Source organism: Lynx canadensis, chromosome C2 (genome assembly GCF_007474595.2).
Source record: "Lynx canadensis isolate LIC74 chromosome C2, mLynCan4.pri.v2, whole genome shotgun sequence".
NCBI lineage: Eukaryota > Metazoa > Chordata > Mammalia > Carnivora > Felidae > Lynx > Lynx canadensis.
Window position 1 is genome coordinate 90,880 of NC_044311.2, and position 27,003 is coordinate 117,882.

At 39.3% G+C, this 27,003-nt stretch overlaps 1 protein-coding gene across 5 annotated transcripts; it reads right to left on the reverse strand.

Moving 5' to 3' along the window:
• Positions 1–305: 305 nt before the first annotated feature.
• On the reverse strand, positions 306–23,898 carry LOC115523048 (zinc finger protein 197). Of its 5 annotated transcripts, none has more exons than XM_030328669.2 (6): positions 23,766–23,898; positions 16,387–16,856; positions 15,031–15,187; positions 14,525–14,616; positions 14,162–14,288; positions 306–3,317 (listed from the first exon to the last, which is right to left on the reverse strand). In XM_030328669.2, the coding sequence occupies exons 2-6, from the start codon at positions 16,783–16,785 to the stop codon at positions 1,000–1,002; spliced, it is 3,093 nt and encodes a 1,030-aa protein (XP_030184529.1). In that variant the 5' UTR covers positions 16,786–16,856; positions 23,766–23,898; the 3' UTR covers positions 306–999. The 5 variants fall into 5 exon arrangements, with proteins under 5 accessions (XP_030184529.1, XP_030184528.1, XP_030184530.1 ...); XM_030328668.2 differs by having other exon boundaries at positions 16,387–16,865; XM_030328670.2 differs by having other exon boundaries at positions 23,757–23,898.
• Between the last annotated feature and the right edge of the window lie 3,105 nt (positions 23,899–27,003).

Here is a 27,003-nt window from a genome sequence, read left to right on the forward strand (position 1 = left end):
AATTCACCTTCTGCTAGGTTTCAAATTTGAAGGTCGAAAAATACTTTTCCTTGGCTTCAGTGTTAACAGCTGAACAGAATATTGCTTTTCCATAATACGCCAATACTTTGCTATCAAAACAAACTATGCATATTATCTATTAATTCATTCTGAAAGCTGTATTTTTAAAAAGTCTTCTTAGACTATTAAAATCCAAAGTTAGCCATCTACCACCATACTTCCTCTTACTGTAAAAATGAGTGTTTTTGAGGCTCCTGGATTCAATTGTTCATTGATGTAATGAACAAACATTACATTATGCCATGTTCTGTATTTTGACCATACCTCTTTTATCCAACTTTATTGACAACTAAATTATTTCACAAAGTACATTCACAAACATCCTTTACTTAATCCTCAAACCGTGTGAGGTAGGCATTATATCAACATTTCACTGACAGAGAAACTGAGGCCTAGAAACTGACTTAACAACATCACATAGCTAGTAAGAGAAAGAGCCAGGACCTAAAACTAGGTCTTCTAATTCCAAATACAGCACTCTTCTTAAGTTGCCCTCAAACAGCAGACTCTTGCCCACCCACATCCATGTCTGACATGTCTCGATCATACTGTCCACAGAGACTTTCTGTAGCAGTGATGCAATTTTTAAAATGTACAATTTACACACTTTCAGAAACAATGTCCATTTTTTAATACAAAAATATTTTTGCTATCATTTACAACTACATTATTACATCTCATAAATTTTTTTCAGAGTCTAATTGCTCTAAGGTCCCTTTCTAGAGTCATAACAAATGGCCTGGAACAAAGTATTCTTTAACTAGAATTTGGTTTACGTTGTTGCAGTCTTGAAAGTCTACATTAGCTTTCTTCCACATGCAAATCACTGGTTTACAAAAGAGTCAATCATGATTTTTTTTCCTTGCAAGAATGATATACTGCCATTTGTCTAACAGTTACTTAGGTAGGTTGGAATTCTATCCCATTTTACATATGACACTAGATTTTCTGAATCTCTGTCTTAGACTCATTGGCATTTTGGAGCCAAGAGAATCCCTCCACAGTATGGATTTCTTGTTGAAGGTGAAGGTTTGAAGTCTGAGAGAATTCCTTTTCAGACTCATCACATTCACAGAGTTTTCCATCTGTATGAATTTTCTGATGTACAGTAAGGTTTTTTCTCTGCCTAAAAACTTTACTACAATCATTACACCCATATGGTTTCTCCCCTGTATGGATTCTCTGGTGGCCAACTAAATTCCTCTTAGAAGTAAAAGATTTTCTACACTTCTCACACTCATATGGTTTTTCCCCGGTGTGCATCCTCTGATGTACAACAAGGTTTTTATTCTGACTAAAGTCTTTTCCACACTCATTACATTTATATGGCTTCTCTCCAGTGTGGATTCTTTGATGTACCATAAGATTTCTACTAGAGGTAAGAACTTTTCTACATATATGACATTCATAGGTTTTTTCCCCACTGTGAATTCTTTGATGTTCAATAAGGTTTCTGTTGTAAGTAAAGCCTTTCCCACATTCATTACACGCATAGGGCTTCTCACCAGTATGGATTCTCTGATGGGCTATAAGGTTTGAGCGGTAACTGAAGACTTTCCCACAGTCACTGCATTTATAAGATTTTTCCCTTGTGTGAATCCTCTGATGTCCAATGAGGCTTTTCTTCAAAATGAAGCACTTACCACACTCATTACACTCATAGGGTTTCTCACCACTGTGGATTCTCTTATGTTCAATGAGGTTTCTGTTTGAACTGAAAGCTCTTCCACACTCATTGCATTCAAAGGGCTTTTCCCCAGTGTGGATTCTCCGATGTACGAGCAGACTTGAATTGTAACTAAAAGCCTTCCCACAATCCTCACATTTGTAGGATTTCTCCTGTGTATGTAGTTTCTGATGGACCATGAAACTTTTGCTCATAATGAAAGTTTTCCCACACTCTCGACATTCATAGGGCTTCTCCCCATTGTGGAGTCTCTCATGGTCAGTGAGGTTTCTGTTAGAACCAAAGACCTTGCCACAGTCTTTACACTCATAGAGATTCTCTCCAGTGTGAAACCTCTGATGTAATATGAGGCTCTTCTTTAAAATAAAAACTTTCCCACATTCATTACATTCATAGGGTTTCTCTCCATTGTGGAGTCTCTGATGGTCAAAAAGGTAAGCACTCTGAGTAAAGGCTTTCCCACATTCAGTACATTTATATGGTTTCTCTCTGCTGTGCATCCTCTTATGGTCAATGAGGTTTGACTTTGAATTGAAAATCTTCCCACATTTTTTACAACCAAAAGTCTTCTTTTCTGTGTGTACTCTCTGGTGTAAGAGAAGGCTTTTGCTTCGAATGAAAACTTTTCCACATTCTTTACATTTGTACGGGTTCTCTGCGCTGTGGAGTCGCTGATGGTCAACAAGGTAAGTGGTCTGAGCAAAGGTTTTCCCACATTCATCACACTTATAGGGTTTTTCCCCAGAGTGGATTCTCTGGTGTAGAATGAGGCTCTTCTTCAGAACGAAAGCTTTCTGACACTTGTTACATTTATAAGGCTCTTCCCCTTTGTGGAGCCTCTGATGATCAATGAGGTAAGCATTCTGAGAGAAAACTTTCCCACACTCGTTACATTTGTAAGGTCTCTCCCCAGAATGGCGCCTTAGATGTATAATAAGGCCTGAGTGCCTATAGAAGCCCTTTCCACACTCCTTACATTTATAAGGCTTCTCTCCAGTGTGGATTCTTTGATGGTTTAGAAGGTAAGCACTTTGAGAGAAGGCTTTCCCACATTCATTACATTTATAAGGTTTCTCCCCAGAATGGTTGCGTAAATGCATTAGAAGGCTTGAGCGCTGAATAAAGCCTTTTCCACACTCCTTACATTTATGAGGCTTCTCCCCAGTGTGGATTCTCCGATGGTTTATAAGATGGGAGATTTTATTGAAATGTTTACAACATATATCACATTTATAAAACTTCTTTCCTTCATTACCTATTAAACTTTCAGAAAGAGCTGAACCTAGAGTCAAGCTTTCTCCAAATTCCTTCCACTTTTGGCCTTGTTTTTCTGGTAGAGCCCTTTTCTTTGTATCTCGTTCACAGAGGGGACCTTTCTTCAGCGTATCTCCTTCTCCTGTTTCAGTCCCCCACTGACTTGCCACAATTTGCCATTCACATTCCTCCTCAAAATCAAGGGTCTGGGGAACACTTCCTTGAAGTCTTTTGGATGTTCCTTTCTGAGAATCTGCTCTTTGAGAAATGCTTGGTTTTGGTGTCACCTCCTCATTCTCAGTCATGGTCTCCCATTCTGGTAAAAGGAATTAAAAACGCAAATGTTACCACATCCCTACGTTAGTAAGAACAAGATCTTCAAATGATTTTCAAACAAGCCAGGAGGTACATTTTTATATGGATACAAAAAGAACTTTTCACGAGATGAAGGTACGAGGCAGAATACTACCCTGACAAGGCTGACACAGTGGATTAACACAGAACTCACTCAGACACTTCTAAGCATTTTGTCTTCAGGGAGCAGATGGAGAAATATAAATGATGTTGAGTAAATAGATGCAAGAAAAAACCAAAGAGATAACATGAGATCATGTGTAGGCAGTTCAGACATGAGGCTCAGGAAGTCAGATTGAACAGGGAGAATCATTTGGCTTATAAAGAATTATCTTTTTATTTTCTTCATGCTAGGAAGATGGAAACTCTAACGGAGAGAAAATATACCTAAGAACCCTAAAGGCAATCTTTAATTTTTGAAGAGTCAAGGGCATAAACATTTTTTAATTGTTTGAAAGCAAGTAAACTACAGGGAAAAAAATCCACTAAAAAGCAACTTAATGCTTAGAATTCATATATAACTCCCACTATTCCTTTTAAAATTGAGAAATGGAAATTTTAAAATTTCACAGAAACATCAGGTCTGATTAAGACTCATATTAGAAGAAATACAGAATGAAAAGAAAAAAACATAGAGACATTTTAAAAACATAAACGTATCTACAAAATGATGCAGCTGAACTAGTAAACTGCCAAAGTCCCTTTCTACTCTGATGTTCTCAAATGTTATAAAATGTGAACTTATATTTTTGAAAATGTTTTTACAAACATTTTTCCTCACAAACGTGAGGAAAAAATATGAACTAGTTCCCCAAATTACCTAATAAGTAAAGTAATGTGAATAATAGTAACATTATCTTCTACTAGAGTAGAACAACACTCTTCTTCTACCTAAATAGAGAGAAAAGACATAGGAAAGGAGTAGCCATTTTATTTCATTATAAACTTCTTTAATTTATGAGATGGTAAAGATAGAAAATATTCAATAAATGTCAACTTAAATTACATCCTTAGGTCAGGTTTTCCTATCTCATCTCGACTGCCCCTTTCTCCAGGATTCAGGCAGGGCTGTCAATCAAACTATTTCATCTGGCTATAGGGATGAGCATGTGTCCTATCCAGTATTGGTACTCCAGTTTCCTTATCCACAGTGATTGGATGAAGGAATGGTTTCACAGTTTAAGCAGGATGCTGGTCTCAGGAAGATTCTCTTTAAGTGGAAGTAGAAGTGTTTTAAAGGAGTAGAAGTGCTTTTAGGAAGTAGAAGTGTTGTAAGTGGTTAACTGAGATGAAAAATTGTTTAAGAAATTAGCAATTCTTGGGGCGTCTGGCTGGCTCAGTCAGTGAAGCATGCAAGTCTTTTTTTTTTTAAGTTTATTTATTTATTTTGAGAGAGAGCTAGTGGGGAGGGGCAGAGAGAGAAAGAGAGAGAGAGAGAGAGAGAGAGAATCCCAAGCAGGTTCCACACTGTCAGCACAGTCAGAGGAGGGCTTGAACTCGCGAACTGCGAGATCATGACCTGAACCAAAACCAAGAGTCGGTCGCTTAACCAACTGAGCCACCCAGGCACCCCAAGCATGCAACTCTTGATCTTGGGGTTATGAATTTGAGCCCCACTTTGGGCACAGTGTTTACTTGAAAACAAAAAGACAGAAATGCCTTAAAATTCATATTCAATATTCCAAATGTCTTGAAAGGAAAAAAATGATTAAAATTCTTTAAAAAAAAAAAAGGGGAAATCAGCCAATTCTTGTATACACAGTAATTTGCTAGTTAAACTATCTGAAATTTCAGTATGGAAATCACACAACCTGTAGGCCTATTGCGCTTTAGAGGACTTGGTAGAAAAATGTCAGATTGATAGAGGAACCTGATTACTTTCTGCAATCTTGAATGAAGTCTACAAGAAACAGACAGGCTTCTCTACTTCCAAGCCTCCCCTCTTTAATCCATGTCCACTCCATTGCCAATTATCTTTCCAATAAGTAAATCTGACCATGTCACTCACCTGTTCAAAACAAATGATTCTTAACTACCTACAGGATAAAGCACAAATAACCAGCATAGCCCAAGAGATGCCCTCATCTACTTCCTGCCTATCTTTCTGGCTTTATTTTTTACCAGTACTCTTTATGCCCCTAGACTCTAGCCAGAAAGAACTACATGCAGATGCCCAAACATGTCATGTTTTTGCTTTCCTATCAGTGCCCATGCTTTTTTCTCTTCCTGAATTGTCGTTCTTCCTCTTCTCAATTCACTACAAGCCCAATACCTACACCCTTAAGCTCAAAAATCACCCTCTCTGGACATTACCAAGTATTACAGAAATAAAAAGGATTATAAGGGAATACTAGAAATGCTTAAATTGAACAATTTAAGATGCAATAGGCAAATTCCTAGAAAGACACAAATTACAAAAAGGGATTCAAAAAGAAACAGAAAATCTGAATAGATCTATAAAAAGAGATTGACTCCATAATAATAATAATAAAAAAAAAAAAAAAAAAAAAAAAAAAAAAAAAACACCTGCAAAGAAAAGCCCAGGCCCAGAATGCTTCACTGATGAATTCTTTTCTTTTTTTAATTTTTTTTTTTTAACGTTTATTTATTTTTGAGACAGAGAGAGACAGAGCATGAACAGGGGAGGGGCAGAGAGAGAGGGAGACACAGAATCTGAAACAGGCTGCAGGCTCTGAGCGGTCAGCACAGAGCCCGACGCAGGGCTCAAACTCACGGACCGTGAGATCATGACCTGAGCCGAAGTCAGACGCTTAACCGACCAAGCCACCCAGGCGTCCCTTCACTGATGAATTCTAACAACCTGTAAAAAAAATTAATACCAATTTTTCACAAACTCTTCTAAGAAACAGAAGAGTTGGGACCACTTTACAACTCATTCTGTGAGATCAGTATTACCCTGATGCCAAAACCAGAAAAAGATATCACAAAAAAAGAAAAAGGAAAAGAAAGAAACCTACAAATGTATGAATATAGACCTAAAAATTCTCAACAGAATATTAGCCAACTTAATCCAGCAACACATGAAAAAAATTATACACCATGACCAAGTGGGATTTATCACAGGAAAGCAGTGTTGGTATAATTTTGGAAAATCAATTAATGTAATACATCATATCAGTGGATTGAAGGACAAAAATCACATAATCATCTCAACAGATGCAGAAAAAGCATCTGGTAAAAATCCAACAACCCTTCATGAATAACAAAGTAGGAATATAAGGGAAGTTCAGAGACCTACAAAAAAATCGAAAGCTAACATCATAGTTAATGATGAACGACTGATGCTTTCTCTCTAAGAACAGTAACAAGAAAAGGATTTCTGCTCTTGCCACTTCTATGCAATATATACTGCAGGTTTTAGCAAGGGAATTAGGCAAGAGAAAAAAATAAAAGTCATCCAGATTGAAAAGGAACAAGTAAAACTATTCTCTTTGCAGATGACAAGATCTTACATGTAGAATCCTAAAGGGGCACCTGGGTAGCTCAGTCAGTTAAGCATCTAACTCTTCATTTCGGGTCGGGTCATGATCTCATAGTTAGTGAGATTGAGTCCCATGTAGGGCTCTGAACAGACAGCGCGGAGCCTGCTTAGGATTCTCTCTCTCCCTCTCTCTCTCTCTGCTCCTCCCCTGCTCACAATCTATCCTCACAAAATAAACATTTAAAAAAGAAAAAAAAAAAAAAAAGAAAATCCTAAAGAATCTACCAAAAAAAACTGTTAGAACTAAATAAGTACAGAAAGATTTCAGGATACAAGATCAATAAACAAAAATCAGTGGGATTTCTACATGCCAGTACTGAACCATCCTAAAGGGAAATCAAGAAAAACAGCCTAAGAAAGAGTAAAAGACTTAGGAATAAACTGATTGATTGATTGATTGATTGACTGATTTGGGGGAAGGGTGCAAAAAGGTGATTTTATTAGGCAGAAAGAGCTGCACAAGGGTTGTGAAGAGTGACTGGTTATATACTCTGGAGTTGGGGAAGGTAAAGACAAAAGGGAGGCCTCCAGAAGGACTTTCACATGCTAAAGAGGGCTCATAAGCTACTGGAGGTCTAGCTATTGTCAAACTAAGGTTGGTTTTTCTCCAGTAAGGCATTAACATTAAGACAGTAGGGAGTTCTTGGAGAAATGTTATATTCCGTATTTGCCTCAAGTATCTGTCAACGGGCTGCAGGTTATAAGGAAATTTAATCTTATCTGCCATTTCCTTCTTGCCTTCGATCCCCACACCACTATTGGAGGGAAGGGTGATGTTAGGGAAACTGAGGCTATGGTTTCTGGAGATTAGGCTATTAATAAGATTGCCTTTTTCTTATAATTTACTAAGACATTCATAAACTGATGAAGACTCATATCCTACATGACTGGTCTCTATCAGTTAACCATTATTTTTCCCTTTCCAGGTAGCCTGAATGCCTGAGGAATGTCACACATTATTTCACCTGGGGTAAGGGTGTTTGCAGGGTATCAGCTTGTCTTATGCTCCCTCATCATATACCCCTGAAAAATTTTGCCCCTTAAATCTTTAAGGTTGCTGAAGGAGAAAGGCATAAATTTAAAAAAATACAAAACTTATACTCTGAAAACTACAAAACACTGTTTAAAGAAGTTAAAGACTACATAAATGAAAACATATCAACATATCCCATGTTCATGGACTGGAAGACTTAACATTGTTAAAACAGCAATAATCTCCACATTGATCTAAAAATTCAGTGCAATCCCTATCATAATCCCAGATGGCTTCTTCACAGAAATTGACAAACTAATCCTAAAATCAATATGGAAACTCAACAGGCCAAGAACAGCTAAAACAATATTGAAGAAGAAGAACACAGTTGAAAGGCTCATACTTCCCAATTTTATTATCTAAATGTTTATTTATTTTGAGAAACAGTGAGTGAGCGGTGGAGGGACAGAGAGAGGGAGAGAGAGAATCCCAAGCAGGCTCTGTACCATCAGTGCACAGTCCAACGTGGGGCTCGAACTCACGAACCGTGAGATCATGACCTGAGCCAAAACCAGGAGTTGGACACTTAACTGACTGAGCCACCCAGGTGGCCCTCATACTTCCTAATTTTAAAATGTACTTCAAGGGCACCTGGGTGGCTCGGTAGGTTAAGGGTTGGACTCTTGATTTTGGCTTAGGTCATGATGTGAGATAACAAGCGCTGCATCAGGCTCTGCACTGATATTGGGATTCTCGCTCTCCCTCTCTCTCTGCCCCTCCCCCACTAACACACACATTCATTCTCTCTCTCTCAAAATAAATAAATAAACTTTAAAAAAAATATACTTCAAAACAACAGTAATAAGACAGGGTGCCACTGACATAAGATAGACATACAATCAAAGGAATAGAACTGAGTCCAGAAATAAGCTGGACTGATTTATGGTTAACTGATCCTCAAAAGGGTACCAAAACAATTCAATGGGGAAAAATGGTCCTGAGATAATGAAATAGGCACATGGAAAGAATGAAGTTGGACCTTAATCACACCATATACAAAAATTACTCAAAATGGATCAAAGAGACCTAAACATAAGAACTAAAACTATAAAACTGTTAGAAGAAAACATAGACATAAATTTTAATGACCTTGGATTAGGCAATAGTTTCTTAGATGACACCAAAACATAAGCAACAAAAGAAAAAGTAAACTGAAATTCATCATAATTAGTAACGTTTGTGTTTCAAAGGACACCACTGAGAAAGTGAAAAGACAACTCACAGAATGGGAGAAAATACTTGAAAGTCCCATATCTGGTAAGGTATTTGTATCTAAAATATAAAAACTCCTACAAATCAACAATAAAAAGACAACCCAATTAAAATATAGGCAAAGAATAATGAAAAGACATTGCATCAAAGACATACAAACAGCCCATAAGCACGTGAAAAGTTGCACAACATCTTTAGCCATCAGGGAAATGCAAATGAAAACCACAATGAGATCTTTTTAGACCTACTAAGATGGCTAAATCAGAAAGTGTGATAATAAAGCTGGGAAAGATCTGGAGAAAGTGGAACCCTTATACACTACTGGTGAGAGTGTAAAATGGTGCAGCAACTTTGGAAGTGTCAGCTCCTTATATGATTAAACATAGAGTTACCATATGACCCAGAAATTCCACTCCCTGGTATACTTCCAAGAGAAATAAAAATATACACATCCACAGAAAAACTTGTACACAAATATTTACAGCAGTGTTGTTTATACAACAGCTCAAAGGTGGAAGCAACATTTTTCAATGACCATCAACTGATGAATGAATCAAGAAAATGTGATATATACACACAAGACAATATCATTAAAAGGAATAAAGTCGGGGTGCGTGGGTGGCTCAGTCAGTTGAGTGTCCGACTTTGGCTCAGGTCATGATCTCGCGGTTCACCAGTTCGAGCCCCATGTTGGGCTCTGTGCTGACAGCTCAGAGCCCAGAGCCTGCTTTGGCTTCTGTGTCTCCCTCTCTCTCTGTCTCCCACTCATGCTCGGTCTCTCTGTCTCTCAAAAATAAATAAAAACATTCAAAAATAATAATAAACGGATAAAAGAAATAAAGTATTAATACATGCTATAACATGGATGAACCTTGAGAACATTATGCCAAGTAAAAGCAGCTGCAGAAGACCTGTGTGATTTCATTTACATAAAATGTCCATAGAACAGGCAAATCTAGAGAGACAGAAAGCAGATCAGTGGTTGCCTAGGGCTGGGTTGGAGGGGCAGTTGGGTGAAATGAATATGACTGCTATATGATATAAGGTTTCTTTTGGAGTGATGAACTGTTATAAAATTAATTGTGGTGAGGGTCGCACAGCTCTGTGTGTATACTAATTAAAGCACTGTAACCTTTAATTGGGTGAGCCACATGGTACGTACATTGTATCTCAATAAAACTGTTATTAAAATAAAAAGTCACCCCCTCTATAAATCTTTCCCTGAGCCACCCACCCCTGCCCCCACTCTCCCAGTCCCTCCACCATCCCAAGCTCCTATGGGCTCCCACGCCTGTGCACATTTTATTATATAGCATTTGCTACAGGGTATTGTAATTATTAGTGTAAATGTCTACCAATCCAATTTGAATGTTTGAAGGCAGGGGCTAACTTTGACACAGGAAGTACTATTTCTTTAATTTCCTTCAAATTCTATTCCAATCTCTTAAATAAACGTATACAAATCTTTTACATATTGAAGCAGTGTATGCAAGCCATCTGAGAATCTGCTTTTCTACCAGTTTATCCATGCATGGAAACTGAGTGCACAGAATTGTCATATTTGATAATGTCATAGTATAATTCCAAGTCAAAACACCACAGTTTGCTTAGTACTTTCTCTATCTTGGTGAATTTGCTTGTGCTCAACTTTTAACCATTATAAATACTTTACTGGCACTATTAGACACATTATTTATTTTCCTCTTTCTGAACAATCTCCTTAAGGTATCCTCCTCAAATGAAAATCACTAGGTCAAAGGGCATAAACACCTGGGTATCTGCTTGCTAAAGCCCCAACAACAATGCAGTTAAAGAGTATCTTATTTAATAAAGTTGATTCAAACTTCTCTTTCCTCAAAGAGCTAGAATAAGCAATTCCATTTCCTCCTCCTCCTCCCTTTCCTCCTCCTCCTCTCCTCCTCCTCCTTCTTCTTTAGTTTAACTCTTAGACTAATCGAGAATTTATTTTGGCTTACAGCATGAGTTATACGGATCCATGGTGAGTGTTCATAAAATTCACCAATTTACTCATAAAACATTTAAAAAACTCTTAGAAAAGATGGATTATTGAGTAAATAGCATTGCAACCACTAAAAGTCATTTGGGTTAAAAAAACAAACTGGGTTCCTATGTCATTCTGTAGATCAAGATAAATTTTAGATCACGTAAAGCTTAAATGTAAAAATGAAACAGTAGGGGCACCTTGGTGGCTCAGTTAGTTAAGTGTCCGAATGGCTCAGGTCATGATCTCGCGGTTTGAGAGTTCGAGCCCTGTATTGGGATCTCTGCTGTCAGTGCAGAACCTGCTTTGGATGCTCTGTCCCCCTCTCTCTGTCCCTCTCCTGCTTGTACCCTCTCTCTCTCAAAAATGAATAAACATTAAAAAAAAATGAAAAAGTAAAAGTATCCGAAAAAAATACGAGTGATTTTTTAAAAAACAATTTTACTGAGAAGACAACAAAGACTATAAAGGAAAACACTGCTAAGTTTAATGCTACCATAAAAGATTTTCTAGGTCTTAAAAAAAAACAACTCATAAATAACATTAAAAGGCAAAAAAAATGGGGAAAATATACGCAATACTTGACAAAGGGTCAGCAGTTTAATAAATAAAAGAAATATGTAGAAAGTATACGAATAGGAGTGAAACCAATAAACATGTGAAAGGATTTCCCCACACAATAATCAAAGAAATGACAACCAGAAAAATAGTATTTGTCATCTACCCAGCAGAGATTTAAAACAATGATCAAATCATAAGCACGTATAAGAGAAATGGGCCCTCTTTTACTCTTTTCATGGGAATGTAAATTGGTACATCACTGGTAGAAAGCAGTTTGGTAACATGTAATATAAAATCTAGGGGCGCCTGGGTGGCTCAGCCAGTTAAGCATCAGACTTCAGCTCAGGTCATGATCTTATGGTCTGTGAGTTTGAGCCCCATGTTGGGCTCTGTGCTGACAGCTCGGAGCCTGGAGCCTGCTTCACATTCTGTGTCTCCCTCTCTCTCTGCCCCTCCCCTGCTCACACTCTGTCTGTCTCTATCTCTCAAAAATAAATAAACATTTAAAAAAAAATTTACTGGGACTTAGGGTACCTGGGTGGCTCGGTCTGTTAAACATCCAACTTGATCTCACAGTTCATGGGTTTGAGTCCCACATCAGGCTCTCTGCCATCAGCGCAGAGCCCACTTTAGATGCTCTGTTTCCCTCTCTCTCTGCCCCTTCCCCCCAAAATAAATAATAAGAAAACATTAAAAAAATAAAATTTATAAAAAATAAACAAAATCTACAGAATGTTGGGCCCACTATCGGTACATCTGAGATCATAAAAGATATATCCTCATTAATTGTAAAAATATACAGTATAAATTACTGTAGACAATAAAATAGTAAGGTTGAGACATGGCAAAAAAAAAAAAAATCAGTATTTTCACATATGTAAACCATAGTTAATTAGAAAACATCAGAAAAGACTCCAATTTCGAAGAACCAATGTAACCTGAAATATACAAGATCTAGGTGAAGACAATTTTAAACAGGCCTGAAACATAAAGGCAGTGCTTAACCAATAGAAAAGCATGTAATGTTCTTAAACAGAAATTCAGTATCATAAAGCTGTCAAGGTAAAGCATGATACATAAACAATGGAATACTACATACTATGCAGCTATTTAAACTGATATTATGAATCTGTATTTCAGTATAAATTCGATCAGTGCATTAGTTGATTCCTCAATTTTTTTTTTAATTTTTTTTTTTTTAACACTTATTTATTTTTGAGACAGAGAGAGACAGAGCATGAACGGGGGAGGGTCAGAGAGAGAGGGAGACACAGAATCTGAAACAGGCTCCAGGCTCTGAGCCGTCAGCACAGAGCCCGACGTGGGGCTCGAACTCACATACCGCGAGATCATGACCTGGGCCGAAGTCGGACGCTTAACCGACTGAGCCACCCAGGTGCCCCTGATTCCTCAATTTTTAATGTCTATTTTTCCAAACAAAATCTTACCTTTTTCTTCAAAGTCCAGCACAAAGCTACTTTTTTTTTTTTTTTTTTAACATTTATTTATTGTTGAGAGACAGAAAGAGAAAGAGCACAAGCAAGATAGGGGCAGAGGGAGAGGGAGACACAGAATGTGAAGCAGGCTCCAGGCTCTGAGCTGTCAGCACAGAGCCCGATGCAGGGCTTGAACCCACGAACCATGAGATTGTGACCTGAGCCAAAGCTGGATGCTTAACCAACTGAGCCACCCAGGCACCCCCAAAGCTACCTCTTTTATGGCCTTTCCTAATCCCAGAAACGGTAATGGTTGCTTTGTCCCCTTCATTTCCATCTGAAAAGGTTTATCACACTCTTATACTCTGCTTTGTTCATTCTTATTTTACTCTGCTTTGTTTATTCTTTCTATGCTCATTTCCCAAACCACGATAAGCTAATGGCAAAATCACATCATTTCCACCACATGATAGATATTTTAATGTCTATTGGAAGCACAAATGCCTACTAAGTACTTTTAAATGTTCTTTCTTTATTAATAGTCAGAAAAATCCACTAGAGTATAAAGATATAACTTTAGAAAATCCTACCAGCAACAATTTAAAAGAATGGGATTACACAGTACCAATAAAGGCAGAGCAAAATAAGCGTTCTTATGTAACACTCCGCGGGGATCCCAGAAATCACTATGGAAAGGAATTTGGCAGTATGAGGCAAGAACTGTATAACAATTCAAACTTAAGCCTAGTAATTCTACTTCTAAAAAATAATGAGAAACAAAGAAAGACCCTAGGTATAGGGATAGACTATTAGAGAATTATCTAAAATAAGGAAATGGCTGAATTATGGCACAAATTATGTAGCCAATAAAAAAACTCATATAGAAAAAAAACAAAGGTAATATGTCAAAATTTTGATAGTAGTTGTCTACAGTGGGTTTAAGAAAGTTATATTTTCTTCTTTCTAATATTCTATGTATTCCAAAATATACTACTTTCATAATCAGAGAACAAAGACTAATGAAATAAAGGTAAGAATGATGGGAAGAAAGAGTCCTTACCTAGGGAGGTCACATTTCCATAATTCTCCAGCATCACATCCCAGTACAAGGCCCTCTGAATTGGGCCCAGACACTCCCATTCCTCTGAAGTGAAGCATACTGACACCTCCTCAAACATCACCAACTCCTGAAATAACAGGAGTATGTGAGATTCTCCGTGCCTTGGAGCTCCCCTACTGAGATGAACAAGAACGATCAAAGAGTCCTAATGAAACCCCACATAAAGTCTACCCTCCAAACGCTTGGACTGTGATTTAGAGACAAGAACTGACTGGGCCCCAAACATTAGGATGACAGAGGGCACCTCAGCCAGTTTGGTAGTGCAGAGAGGGCCTTAGGAAGGAAAGAGAATGCAAACCTTACCTGGGGCTGGGCTGTTAGGAGCATGAGGGCCATTAATTGATTTCTTGGATTCTCTTCCTGGGAAAGGGCAGAAGCTTCAGGGGCAGGAGAATCTGAGGAAGGAGAAAAAGCTACATGTGAAGTTACTGCTGTTCCTGCCCACTACTCCAAGTCCTGTATCTTCGACAAACAAAGAATTCAGAAAGACCCAGAACTCCCAGGTCTAGACAATGATGGCTATAAAATGACTTACAAACCTTTTGAGTGACCCTGTGTCTCCCTCTCTCTCTCTGCCCCTCCCCTGCTTGCACTCTGTCTCTCTCCCTCTCTCAAAAAAAATAAATAAACATTAAAAAAAAAATTAAAGGTAAGAGGGGCCCAGGAAAGGGCAGGTAGGGAAGAGCAGAAAGAACTTGGTACCACAAGGGTTTCATATACAAGACAGGAGAGGAAGCAACTAACTGGGAGTACAGGGATGAGCCATAATAAAGATTCTGAGAAAGTCCAAAGCCAGGGCCACCAAGTACCATGTTGAGGATCCTGGAGATTGAACACCACTGGGTCAGTAAAAGGATTCTGGCAAATTTCAGCTATGTGGCTGCCACTGGGTGCATGAGGAACTGCTGCTCCTGGAGTACTCATCCCCTCCTGGAGAATGTCCTGGTCCTGAACAAGAAGTGGAACCTGAGAATAAGCAAAACAAAATAAGCCAACTCTTCTTGTACCTCCAGAAAATGGACTCACCTGACCACCATGGACCTCTTTCTGCCCACAGTCTAGAAAGAACTATGAGATCAGAGACCCACCTCAAGTACGGAGCATCAAAAACAGCAGTAAAGTTTTGCCTTGAGAACAATGGAGCTGGCCCTCTAGCTCCACTCATGGCACTGGTGACCTCTCCCCCACTGAGACTGAACAGAATGGTGGAAACAAAGCCACACCTGGGTGTGGGCTAAGAATCAAATGGGAAGTAACAAGTCACAAAGGAATGGGTTTTAGCTCTAGACCTGGTTTTAGATCAGACTTAGGTTCAATATACTCTTCTACCTATTTACCCCTTTGTTATCCCTTCTTGCCCCAAGAGAAGGAACACTAGAGTCGACACATGGTTTTGTTGCTAGCTAGCTATCTGACACAATGCAATCGAGTGAAACTTTTTCTGTCTCCATTTTTTTATCTCTTAAATGAGGATGGATTAGTGCTTTATAATGAAATATTTAGCTCTAAAATTCTTCATTTTTATGATTAAAATAAACAAGCCCATCCCTGGCGCCATTCCCAAGTTTAAGTTAACTTAAGTCTGAACTTAAGTTCAGACTTCCTTACGTACAAATGTTTCTAGTGGACTACAGATTGACAGAAAGAGATCTAACACACACTAGGAAAATATTAAGATCCCAATTTAATGGTCAAGAATATAAAATCTTTCCAGAAGTAAGATTCCCTGGGTCAGAGAATCCCTAGGGGCACACATAGGGAGATCCTGCCAGATTAAGAAAGCTTCAGTCTTGCTCCCCCTTGCCTTTCCAGACTTAATACAAACAATACATATGCTTCCATTTAGGGAAATACTTAGAAACATTATGTTTTTCAGATTACTGAACCAAACCTCAGCATTAGCAAGCATCACCCAGAAGGACAAAGCACAGTTAATGCCTTTGTGCTACTTCTGAATTGGGCCCAAGGCCCCAGTCATAAATCCACTTCTCTGCAGATATGCCATGATGTGAAATAGCTCATGAACCTGCTGTAATAAGCATTAGGGTGGCTAATGTGCTATTAATTATTTATGAAAATCACAGGATCACCCTCCGGCACAGCTTGCCCTGGCTCAATTCTCTCCTGCCTTCCATCCCAAACTCTCTCCCCTCCCCCCTTCTCACTTTCAGTGCTGGTCCATCGAGGTCTTGCTGTAGCTCCTCTACCAGGGCCACGGCCTCCTCACCACTCCCAGGGCGATGGATCTGCACCCAGGTCCGAATCTCCCCAGGCAAGATGCTCAGGAACTGCTCCAGGACCAGCAGCTCCAGGATCTGGGCCTTGGTACGTGCTTCTGGCCTCAGCCACCGGCGACAGAGCTCCCGGAGCCGGATCAGTGCCTCCTGGGGTCCAGATGTCTCATGGTAACGTAACTGTCTAAAGTGCAGGTGGGAGGTCTCCCAAACAGAGGAGCTGCTTCCTTGGAAGCTGGTTCCCCATTTCCAAGTATCATCCTTCCCTTTAACAAGACCCTCTTGTCTCAGAGCATTGTGGCCCCAATTTTCTCTTGTCATTGTTGTCATTTAAGAAAGGCTCCTCTCCGGGTCCCCTCGATCCTTGCTTGATTTCTTCCTTAAAGCTTGGAGAACATCATCTAGAAGACCTCAAGAAGTCATTGATAACATTAACCCAAAGGAACAACCAAGTTTTCGAGCCCCCAGTTTCTAGTGATGAAGAGAACCTCCCTGAACACAAGTTTCTAGGTGCTGAGCAGTGCTTCCTCTGAGAGAAGCCCCTGCCCAAGGCTCTGAAGACATAGACACTCATGTTACCCAGACCACTGCTACAACCAAAGATATGAAATTCTTTTAGTCTTTTTTTTAATGTTTATTTATTTATTTTGAGAGAGAGCGCGTGCACACACACACGAGCAGGGGAAGAGCAGAGAGGGAGAAAGAGAATCCCAAGCAGGCTCTGCTTACAGTGCAGAACTCCATGTGGGGCTTGAACTCACAAACCCTGAGATCATGACTTGAGTCCAGATGCTTAACCGAATGAGCCACCCACATGCCCCCAAATTCCTTTAGTCTGCATTCACAGTGTCTCCTCCACCTAATTACAGTAAATCCTTTATCTACCACTCTAACAATGGGCATCCTGGCTACTCCTGTGTGACCCTGAATAAGTTACCTCACTTCCAAGTTTTAGTTCTTTTTTTTTTTTAAGCTTATTTATTTTGAGAGAGAGCGAGCGAGAGAGAGGACGCACAAGCAGGTAAGGGGCAAAGAGAGATGGAGAGAAAATCCCAAGCAGGCTCCACACTGTCAGCACGGAGCCCGACACAGGGCTTGAGCCTACGAACCGTGAGATCATGACCCGAGCTGAAACCAAGAGTCAGACGCTTAACCAACTGAGTCACCCAGGCGCCCCTTTGAGTCTCAGTTTCTTAACCAGCAAAATAGGGGTAATAACAGTTCCTATCTCAGAGGCTTGTGTGAGAATTTGATATCTACATGCATTTCAAGTTTTGGACAGTGCCTGGTATATGGACTCAAAAATTAGTTACTATCCTTCTTTAATTAGCACTCTTTCCTATGTTCTGTGCAGTCAACAAGTATGGTCGTCTTTTTTTTTTTTTTTAATGTTTATTTTGAGACAGAGAGAGCACAAGTAGGGGAGGGCGCAGAGAGAAGGAGACACAGAATCTAAAGCAGGCTCCAGGCTCTGAGCTGTCAGCACAGAGCCCAATGCAGGGCTTGAACCCACAAACCACAAGATCATGACCTGAGCAGAAGGTGGACGTTCAACCAACTGAGCCACCCAGGCACCCCTAACAAGTATGCTCTTAATCCTGATACACAGAAGACAAAACCCTAACACCTTCTCAATTAACAAAGAAAAGCTGAACTAAGTTAGCTTTACTGTACATACTTTGGATTCTCTGAAAATTGTTTATCCATTAATCAAAATATTTGGATACATTTGACTTTTATTATACAAAACTTAGGCTTGCTGCTCTCTAAAAATCTTCTTTTTTTAGAAATAACATTTATTGTTCTCATTACAAAACATAAAATTTGTAAAATCAGAAAAGACACACAAAACCAGAGAATAATCACTGCTATTGTTTTGTACTATATTCTTCTGATCATTTCTCCCTGTACCGATTTGGATCATATGATTGGAACCAATAGTACAGCTCTGTAACTTGCTTCTCACATGTTATCTCATGAACATGACATCACATAGTCTTTATCATTATTTTAGGAGCACATGAGACTATGCATACTTAAGTAGTCCCCTATTGTTAAACAATTAAATTATTTATAATTTCCTCTTATTATAAATTAGGCCACAATGAACATCTTTGCTGATGAATTTTTGGTTATACCTCTGCTTATTTTCTCAGGAAAAATTCCCAGAAACAAAAAACTGTTGGGCTGGAAGATGAGAATAGTTTTAAGCTTTTAAAGTCATAACGGTTAAAACACTATCAATGACATATGAATGCACTCTCACTAATTTTATTTAACACTCGGACCCTTAAGGAGCATGTATATAACTGAACAGAGGAGGCAGAAATGTAAACACAATTTCAATATAATGTATAAGTAAAATTAATAGGAGGTCATACAAGCACAGAAAGAATTCATGGAAGGTAATTTTGGATTGGGCTTTAAAGAAAAATAAAGACCACTGGAGTATTAGGCAAGCCATTCCAGGAATAAAGAAACTATATTTTCAAAAGCATGGGGATGACAGTATAGCTCTATTACAAATGTGCTTTGAAAAAAAAAGAAAAAAGAAAGAGGAAAAACAAAACAAAACAAAACAAAAAATGTACTTTGCAAACCAGAGAAGTAAAGTAAACTCTGGAGGTAAGGCCATGGGAGTAGAGTCGAGAAGTAAACAGAAGTCAAATTCTAAAGGCTCTTAAGAGGCAGAACAAAGAGGTGATCACATACTATATGTGATAAGCAACCAATAGAGAGATTTTACTTTATATTTTTTGTTATTTTTTAAAATAGGTAATACTGATTCAAAGTTTTAAATTATAAAATGCATACTGTGTAAAGTTTCCCTCTTCCCATTAGTTTCTTATTTATCTTATGTATCTTTACAGTTATTATGTATGTGCATATATATATAAAACAATGTATAATATATATATTTTTTCATAAATGATAGGACACCATGAGTCATGTACTGCATCTTCCTTTTCTCAATTAACAATGTATCTTTGGGATGCCAGGCTGCCTCAGTCAGTGCAGCATGCAACTCTTGATCTTGGGGTTGTGAGTTCAAGCCCTAGGTTGGATGTAGATTACCTAAGATTACTTAAAAATATAATCTGTTTAAAAAAAAAAAATGTATCCTAGAGATCTTTCCTATCACACATAGCTCCTCCTGTCTTTTTACCGATGCATAGTATTGCTGTATGGGTGTATCATAATTTATTTACCCACTCTATCACAGATGGGCAGTTTTTAATCTTTTCTAACTAACAATATTCTCATGAAAAACTCTGGGCATCTATCAATTTGCATGTGGGTAGGCATACACATGAAAAGTTCCTCGAAGCAGAATTGCTGGATCAAAATTTATGTGACTTTATAATTTTGATATTGCCAATTAGTCCTTCATTGGGCCTGGACTAATTTACAATTTACACTTCCAGCATGAGCAATATGGGAGTACCTTTTTCCTCACTCCTTCACCAAATCTAACTTGCATTTTGAGTAAATGAGTGTATTTTTAAAAGGAAAATTAGTCCTTTGTTACGATAGGAGTGGCAAATTCTTCCTTTGTCATGTCTTTGCCATATATCTCATGTGACTTTCTTTATATTTGTTTCACCATGCAATCATTCTTTTCTTTTTTTTTTTTTTATGGCTCTGGGTTTTGTGTCAGAGTTAGAAAGGATTTTCCCACTCTAAGTGTGAAGGAAGTACTAACTAACAAGGTCAGAAATCTATATAGGAGGAATGATGGGGGAGGGAGGACTGGATCTTAGGAAGGCCAGTAAAGTTTTTGCAATAGTCTAAACAAATGATGAAATTCTACACTAATCAGCAGTAAGGATAAAACAATTGAGAAAAACTGAGCAGTTCCTGGCAATTGATCTGGGTGTGGGTGATGGAAAGGAACTTTCAAAAAGGATTTCTATTCCATGTTCACAGACCGAAAGATTCAATATTGCCAAAGTGCCAGTTCTTTCCAATTTATCTACAGATTCAATGCAATGCCAATCAAAATCTCAGCAAGTTATTTTGTGGACACCAACAAACTCACTCTGAAGTTTATACAAGAAGCAAAAGACCCAGAATAACCAATAAAACATTCAAAAAAAAGGACAAAGTAGAAGGACTGACACCACACAACATGAAGTAATGAAGACAGTGTGGTATTGGTGAAAGAACAAATTAATGGAACAGAATAGAGAGCCCATAAATAGATCCACATAAATATAGTCAACTGTTATTTGATAAAGGAGCAAAGGAAATACAATGGAATAAAGAGTCTTTTCAACAAATGGTACCAAGACAACTGGACATCCACATACTTACTTACTGACTTACTAACTAAATAAATAAGTAAATAAATAAATCACTTAGACACAAATCTTACACCCTTCACAAAAATAACTCAAAACGGATCTAAATGTGAAATGCAAGAGGCACCTGGGTGGCTCAGTTGGTTAAGCATCTGACTTCAGCTCAAGTCATGATCTCACAGTTCGTGAGTTCGAGCCCCATGTCAGGCTCTCTGCTGAAAGTTGGGGGCCTGGAGCTTTCTTTGGATTCTGTGTCTCCCTCTCTCTCTGCCCCTCCCTTGCTCGTGCTCTGTCTCTCCCTCTCTCTCAAAAATAAATAAACATCCAAAAAAATTTTTTTTAATGTGAAATGCAAAACTATGAAACTCCTAGAAGATAACAGAAGAAAACCTAAATGATCTTGGGTATAGTGATGACTCTTTAGATGCAACACAAAAGTGTGATTCGTGAAAAAAAATAATAAACTGAACTTTGATAAAATTTAAAAACTTCTGCACTGTGAAAGACAATGTCAAGAGAGTGAGATAACAAGCCATAGACTGGGAAAAATATTTGCAAAAGACACACTTAATCTGATAAAGGACTGTTAACCTTTTTATACATTATACAAAGAACTCTTAAAACTCAACAATAAGAAAACAAACAACTCAATTAAAAAATGGCCCAAAGACCTTAACCAACACCTCACCAAAGAAGATATACACATTCTCGGGGCACCTGGGTGGCTCAGTTGGTTAAGCGGCAACTTCGGCCCAGGTCATGATCTCGCGGTCCGTGGGTTCGAGCCCCGCGTCGGGCTCTGTGCTGACAGCTCAGAGCCTGGAGCCTGTTTCAGATTCTGTGTCTCCCTCTCTCTGACCCTCCCCTGTTCATGCTCTGTCTCTCCCTGTCTCAAAAATAAATAAAATGTTAAAAAAAAATTTTTTTTAAGAAGATATACACATTCTAAACAAGAATATACAAAGATGCTCCACATCATATGCCACCAGGGAAATGAAAGTCAAAACAACAGTGAAATACCATTACACACCTATTAACACGGCCAAATCCAGAATACTAACCCCACCAAAAGCTGGTGAGGATGTGAAGTAACAGGAATTCTCATTCATTACTGGTGGGAATGCAAAATGGTACAGCCAACTTTGGAAGACTGTTTTGGCCGTTTCTTGCAAAACTAAACATACTCTTTAACATACAATCCAGCAGTCATGCCCTTTGGTATTTATTGAAAGGAGTTAAAAACATATGTCCACACAAAAATCTGCACACAAATGTTTATAGCAGCATTATAAATAATTGCCAAAATCTGGAAGCAACTGAGATGTCCTTCACAAGGTGAATGGATAAATGTGATACATTCCAACAACGGAATATTATTCAGCACCAAAAAGAAATGAGCTATCGAGCCATGAAAAGATGTGGAGGAATCTTAAAATGCCCATTACTAAGTGAAAGAAACCAATCTGAAGAGACAATCTACTGTACAATTCCAAATACATGGCATTCAAAAAAAGGTAAAACTACAGAGTCAGTAAAAATATCAATGGTTGCCGGGGGGTGGGAGAAGAGAGGGATGAACAGGCAGAGCAGAGAGGATTTTTAGGGCAGTGAAACCACTCTGCACGATACCATAATGGTGGATACATTATATATGTCATTTTACATTTGTCCAAACCCATAGAATGTATACCACCAAGAGTGAACCCTAATGTAATGACTATAGAATTTGGGTGATTATGACATGACAACGTAGTTTCATCGATTTTAACAAATGTACCAGTCTATGGGGGATGTTATAAGTGGGGGAAGCTGTGCATGAATGAGGGTAGTATATGGAAAATCTCTGTGCTTTCTGCTCACTTTTGGTGTGAAACTAAAACTGCTCTAAAAACTAAAGTTTATTTTGAGAAAAATAAATAAAAGGGGAGAAAAGGATCTTCTACGGTAAATTATTAGAACTCTACTCTTCCTTCACAGATATAAATAAATCTTACAACATACATTTTGTTTACTTCCCACAAAACATTTGTGAGCTCTGAGTTAAAAAAGAATAAGAGAAGGCTCAGAAGAGCTAAGTAATTCACTCAAGGCCATTTGACTGGTTATATGTGGGAGTAAATTCTGAAATCAGGGATTTTAATTCCAAAAGTCCAAAATACTTCCATCTAAAAGACTTCTGAAAGCCAAACAACATCCATTCTAATGCAAAAGTTTCCAAACACCAGTTCATTACAAAGATTTAATCTGGCAAACTGTAAAACAAAAAATACAGTAACTATACACAGTGACTAACAGAGGTTGGCAATAACCTTTCTTGCAAAGGATGGCATTTATTCCGAGCTTACAGTGTCAGTACTTAGCTTTAAAATATATTCCTCTGGGGCACCTGGGTGGCTCAGTGGGCTAGCCAACAGACTCCTGATTTCATTTAAGGTCATGATCTCACTCACGGTTGTTGAGATGGAGCACTGCATCCGGCTCTGCGCTGACAACGCAGAGCAGAGCCTGCTTGGGATTCTCTCTCTTTCTCTCAAAATAAATGAATGAATATATATATTAAATAATGGCGGCATGGGTGGTGTAAGTATGCTTTTTAAACACCATTATAACACAAAATTAAAAGATAAAAATTAATCCATCCCTACCAAAAAACAAAAAACAAAAAGGTCCCCAGGAGTCTGGTTGCCACGGCTCTAGGAACTCCCAAGCTGTCTCTACCAGCCTCAGAAAAGACTGGGGAAAAGCAGAAAGGCCCGGCTACTGAGGCATCTGTCCTCATTGTTTGACTCGAGCACCACAGACACACAAAGACTCAGAGGTGCTGTCTTCACTACCTTCCCCACGCCGCCATCTGCCCAGTCCAAGCCACGGGGTCCACGCCAACACGGAACAGAGTAGGGGCTGTGCTGGGGGCCAGTGGCCAGGAGGGGTCGACTAGGTGTGCGCTGCCCTAGGGAACTCATGCCCGCTTCTCCGGCCGCCCACCCGACCCCAGCTTACCCCGCTCACCCGGGATTCCCGCTGCGCTTCCGGCCTTAGGTACCGCCGCCCGGGCACCAGAACTCCAAGAGATGACACGGGAACAGGACGCGACTGCGGCCGAGGACCAGAATAATGGCTGACCCGCTCGTACCGCTACTTCCGGTTGCTCACCAGCCCCTCCCATCCCTGGCTCTCTGGCAAGCCATATCTCTATGATTCGTTTTCGCCAGAGTAGAAGAGGCCGGCCGAGCTTCCGGGCGCTTGGGTTTCCATTACTCCGAACGAACTGATGGAAGCTGTTGCATCCCACACGTAAAGGATGCGACGGTGAATAATATGGCCCAGGCCCTCGGGACACTTGTTGGCTCCTAAAGGAGCTGAACCTACTATCTTAGCTTATACCACCTGGACTTGTATAAAGAAGGTCATAGCTCTTGAAATACACTGGGCTTTGGAGAGACCCAAAAGCGGTAGTCCTGAAATCAATCTAGTGTCTCCTAGCCTTAGAAATGACTGGGGAGGGCTCCAGGGTGGCTCAGTCGGTTAAGCGTCAGACTTCGGCTCAGGTAATGATCTCGGAGTTCATGGGTTCCAGGCCAGAGTGGGGCTCTGTGCTGACAGCTCAGAGCCTGAAGCTGGCTTTGAATTCTGTGTCTCCCTCTCTCTGTGCCCCTCTCCCGCTTGCACTCTCCCTCTCAAAAATAAACATTACAGAGGCACCTGGGTGGCTCAGTCGGTTAAGCGTCCGACTTCAGCTCAGGTCATGATCTCATGGTCCGTGAGTTCGAGCCCCGCGTCGGGCTCTGTGCTGATGGCTCGGAGCCTGCAGCCTGCTTCCGATTCTGTGTCTCCCTCTCTCTCTGCCCCTCCCGTTCATGTTCTGTCTCTCTCTGTCTCAAAAATAAATAAAAACGTTAAAAAAATTAAAAAAATAAATAAATAAACATTAAAAAATTAAAAAAAAAAAAGTGGCTGGGGAGCAGAACAAAATGTAACTCTGGCCCTTCCCAGTCCAAGAGATTGTGCAGATACTTTTGGGTACTGAAAAATGTTAGTAGTTACTACACAGATGAAGAGATTATTTCTACATACTAAATTATTTGAGTCAGGTATTAAAAGCACCTTCTGCTTGTGACCTGCAGTATATGCTATCTGTTCTCTATATACCATAATCACTTTGGCCTACCTGTGAATTTTGTGCAACTCTTGAGGAATGGTTCTATCCATCTTAACATTCTTCCATCTCCAGTGGGCACCATGACATCTCCGGTTATTTTGCCTCAGGGCTTTCTCTTCCAGCCCGTCTCAGGTACTGCCTGGAAGAAGTGGTGAGAATAACAGCCCCAAGGGCAACCCAGAAGAATGACAAATAAGAATTGGTGCATAAATACCCAAGCTTCCTGTGCTTTGACAAAAAAACTCTCAGCTATGTCCCACATGGGTTCTTAGGGGGCCCCAAGTGAGATTGAGCCTTAGTTGCTCAGACTGGAACCACTCAATATCTCACACTTTATTGGCTTTTCCTCTATTGTCTGTCTTATTCTCCCTGCTTCTTGGGATCACCCCACCCCCCCCCACCCCCAGTTATCTACCTATCCCTAAGTCCTTATCTCAAGTTATGCTATTGGAGAAACCTAAACTTATAATCAACAATTTAGATTAAAATAAAAATGTGCCTTCATCAATGCCCAATTTTGTGAAAACCCATGTATCAGTCTGGCTGGAGACTAATTATCTTGTTCCAGAGGATCCAGGAGCTAATTCTTTAACTTCTAGGTTAGATAGGACTTTTATAGGGACATGGATTAGCAAGCTTTAACACATCTCATCCTCCTGAATGGTACAGTAATGAGGAAAAGAAAGCATCCCTGGTTAAAGAGGGGTCTATGGTTAAATTTCTTACCACATGGAAAGGGATCCAAGCCCAACTAGCTAGAAGAGACTATGAGAAACAGGTCCTCATGGAGAATGTACCTTGATGGATGACAGTCTGGGAGCCTCAACAACAAAAATAAATGAATCTTTACCCTAGTGTTTCACTGTGAATGTAACTCAGTTGCTTCCTGTATATCTGTTTTCTCTCTACTTTTTCCACTGCTGCTCAGCTGTGAAGAAGAATCATCTGTCCCCCTTATAGCTTCTTCATTTTAGTTTCTGTTCTCTCATACTTTATTTGCTGTGGCTCCTAATGCTCTTTCCATACATCATTTCATCTTCAGTTCCTGCTTTTAACTGCCTTATTTTTGTCCTGTTTCCAATTGAAAATTTCCATAGAGAGGTATTCCAGTTGGATCAGCCATTAAATATCATCTCTGTTTGGACAGAGCTTTTGCCCCACCCAAGTCATAGCAGAGGTTGATAATTAACCCAGAGATAAGCTTCACATGGGTCGAGTGCCTGACCCTGGTCCAATCACCTGTAGTCCATTATGGACTAAGTAGCGTCACTTGGAACAAAATATGGTTACCTCAGCTTCCCTCTCAACCAAAACTGGATCAGGGAAGCCTCCTGGAAGATGATTTTGGCAAGGCAGGTTCTGTGATTGACTAGGCTAGGACAGTAGTCAACTATGGAAAAGGTGGGCTTAAAAGTCAGGAACTCTGACATCTTCAACGTCTCATATACTAAAATGGCATGATAGTTTGTGGCCCTGGTTACAACTTGATTGAAAGTAATCAACATTTTCATGTTTAGCAATCATGATCATGATTATTCCGTCTTCTCCCATATTTGATTTGAGGTGCTTGCCACCTCTTTGTCTCCTCAACATCTTCTCCACGAGCCATGGTACCAAACAATGTGATGGTTGGAAAGGACCTTAGAGTTAATCATTTTACCAAGGATCTTACTTCTGTAAGATCATACCACAAAGTTGTCTGCTTTTCAACTGCCCTTCTAACTTGACTATGATGGTTCACCATTTATCTGTCCTGGTATCTCTTCTACTCTCCTGAATTTATCAACTTCCTCTTCTCTATTTTTTTTTTCTGTCCCTGAAGAAAAAAAATGAGCTATTTCCAATTTCCCCTCCTGTTTTCAATGTGTCACCTCATTCCTTACCCATATGTGAAGGGTTTTGTTGTTTTTGTTTTTGTTTTGAGGTATAGGTTTCTTAGAGATTCTGTTTCAACCACAGGAAAATAAACTAGTAAAATCAGTTTTCTTCTTTATTTTGGCAGACGATAAGAACAGGGATGCAGAGTTCAGAGTTGACTCCAAAGAAGGAAATTTCTAAAAGGTCAGAATCATCGAATGGGACATCAGG

Coding starts and splice junctions, on each gene's coding strand:
- LOC115523048 (XM_030328669.2), bottom strand. CDS start 16,785: ATGACAACAATGACAAGAGAAAATTGGGGCCACAATGCTCTGAGACAA. Junction 15,188..16,386: donor TCGATGGACCAGCACTGAAA/GTGAGAAGGGGG, acceptor GCTTATTCTCAG/GTTCCACTTCTTGTTCAGGA. Junction 3,318..14,161: donor TGGAAATGTGACCTCCCTAG/GTAAGGACTCTT, acceptor TCCTTTTACCAG/AATGGGAGACCATGACTGAG.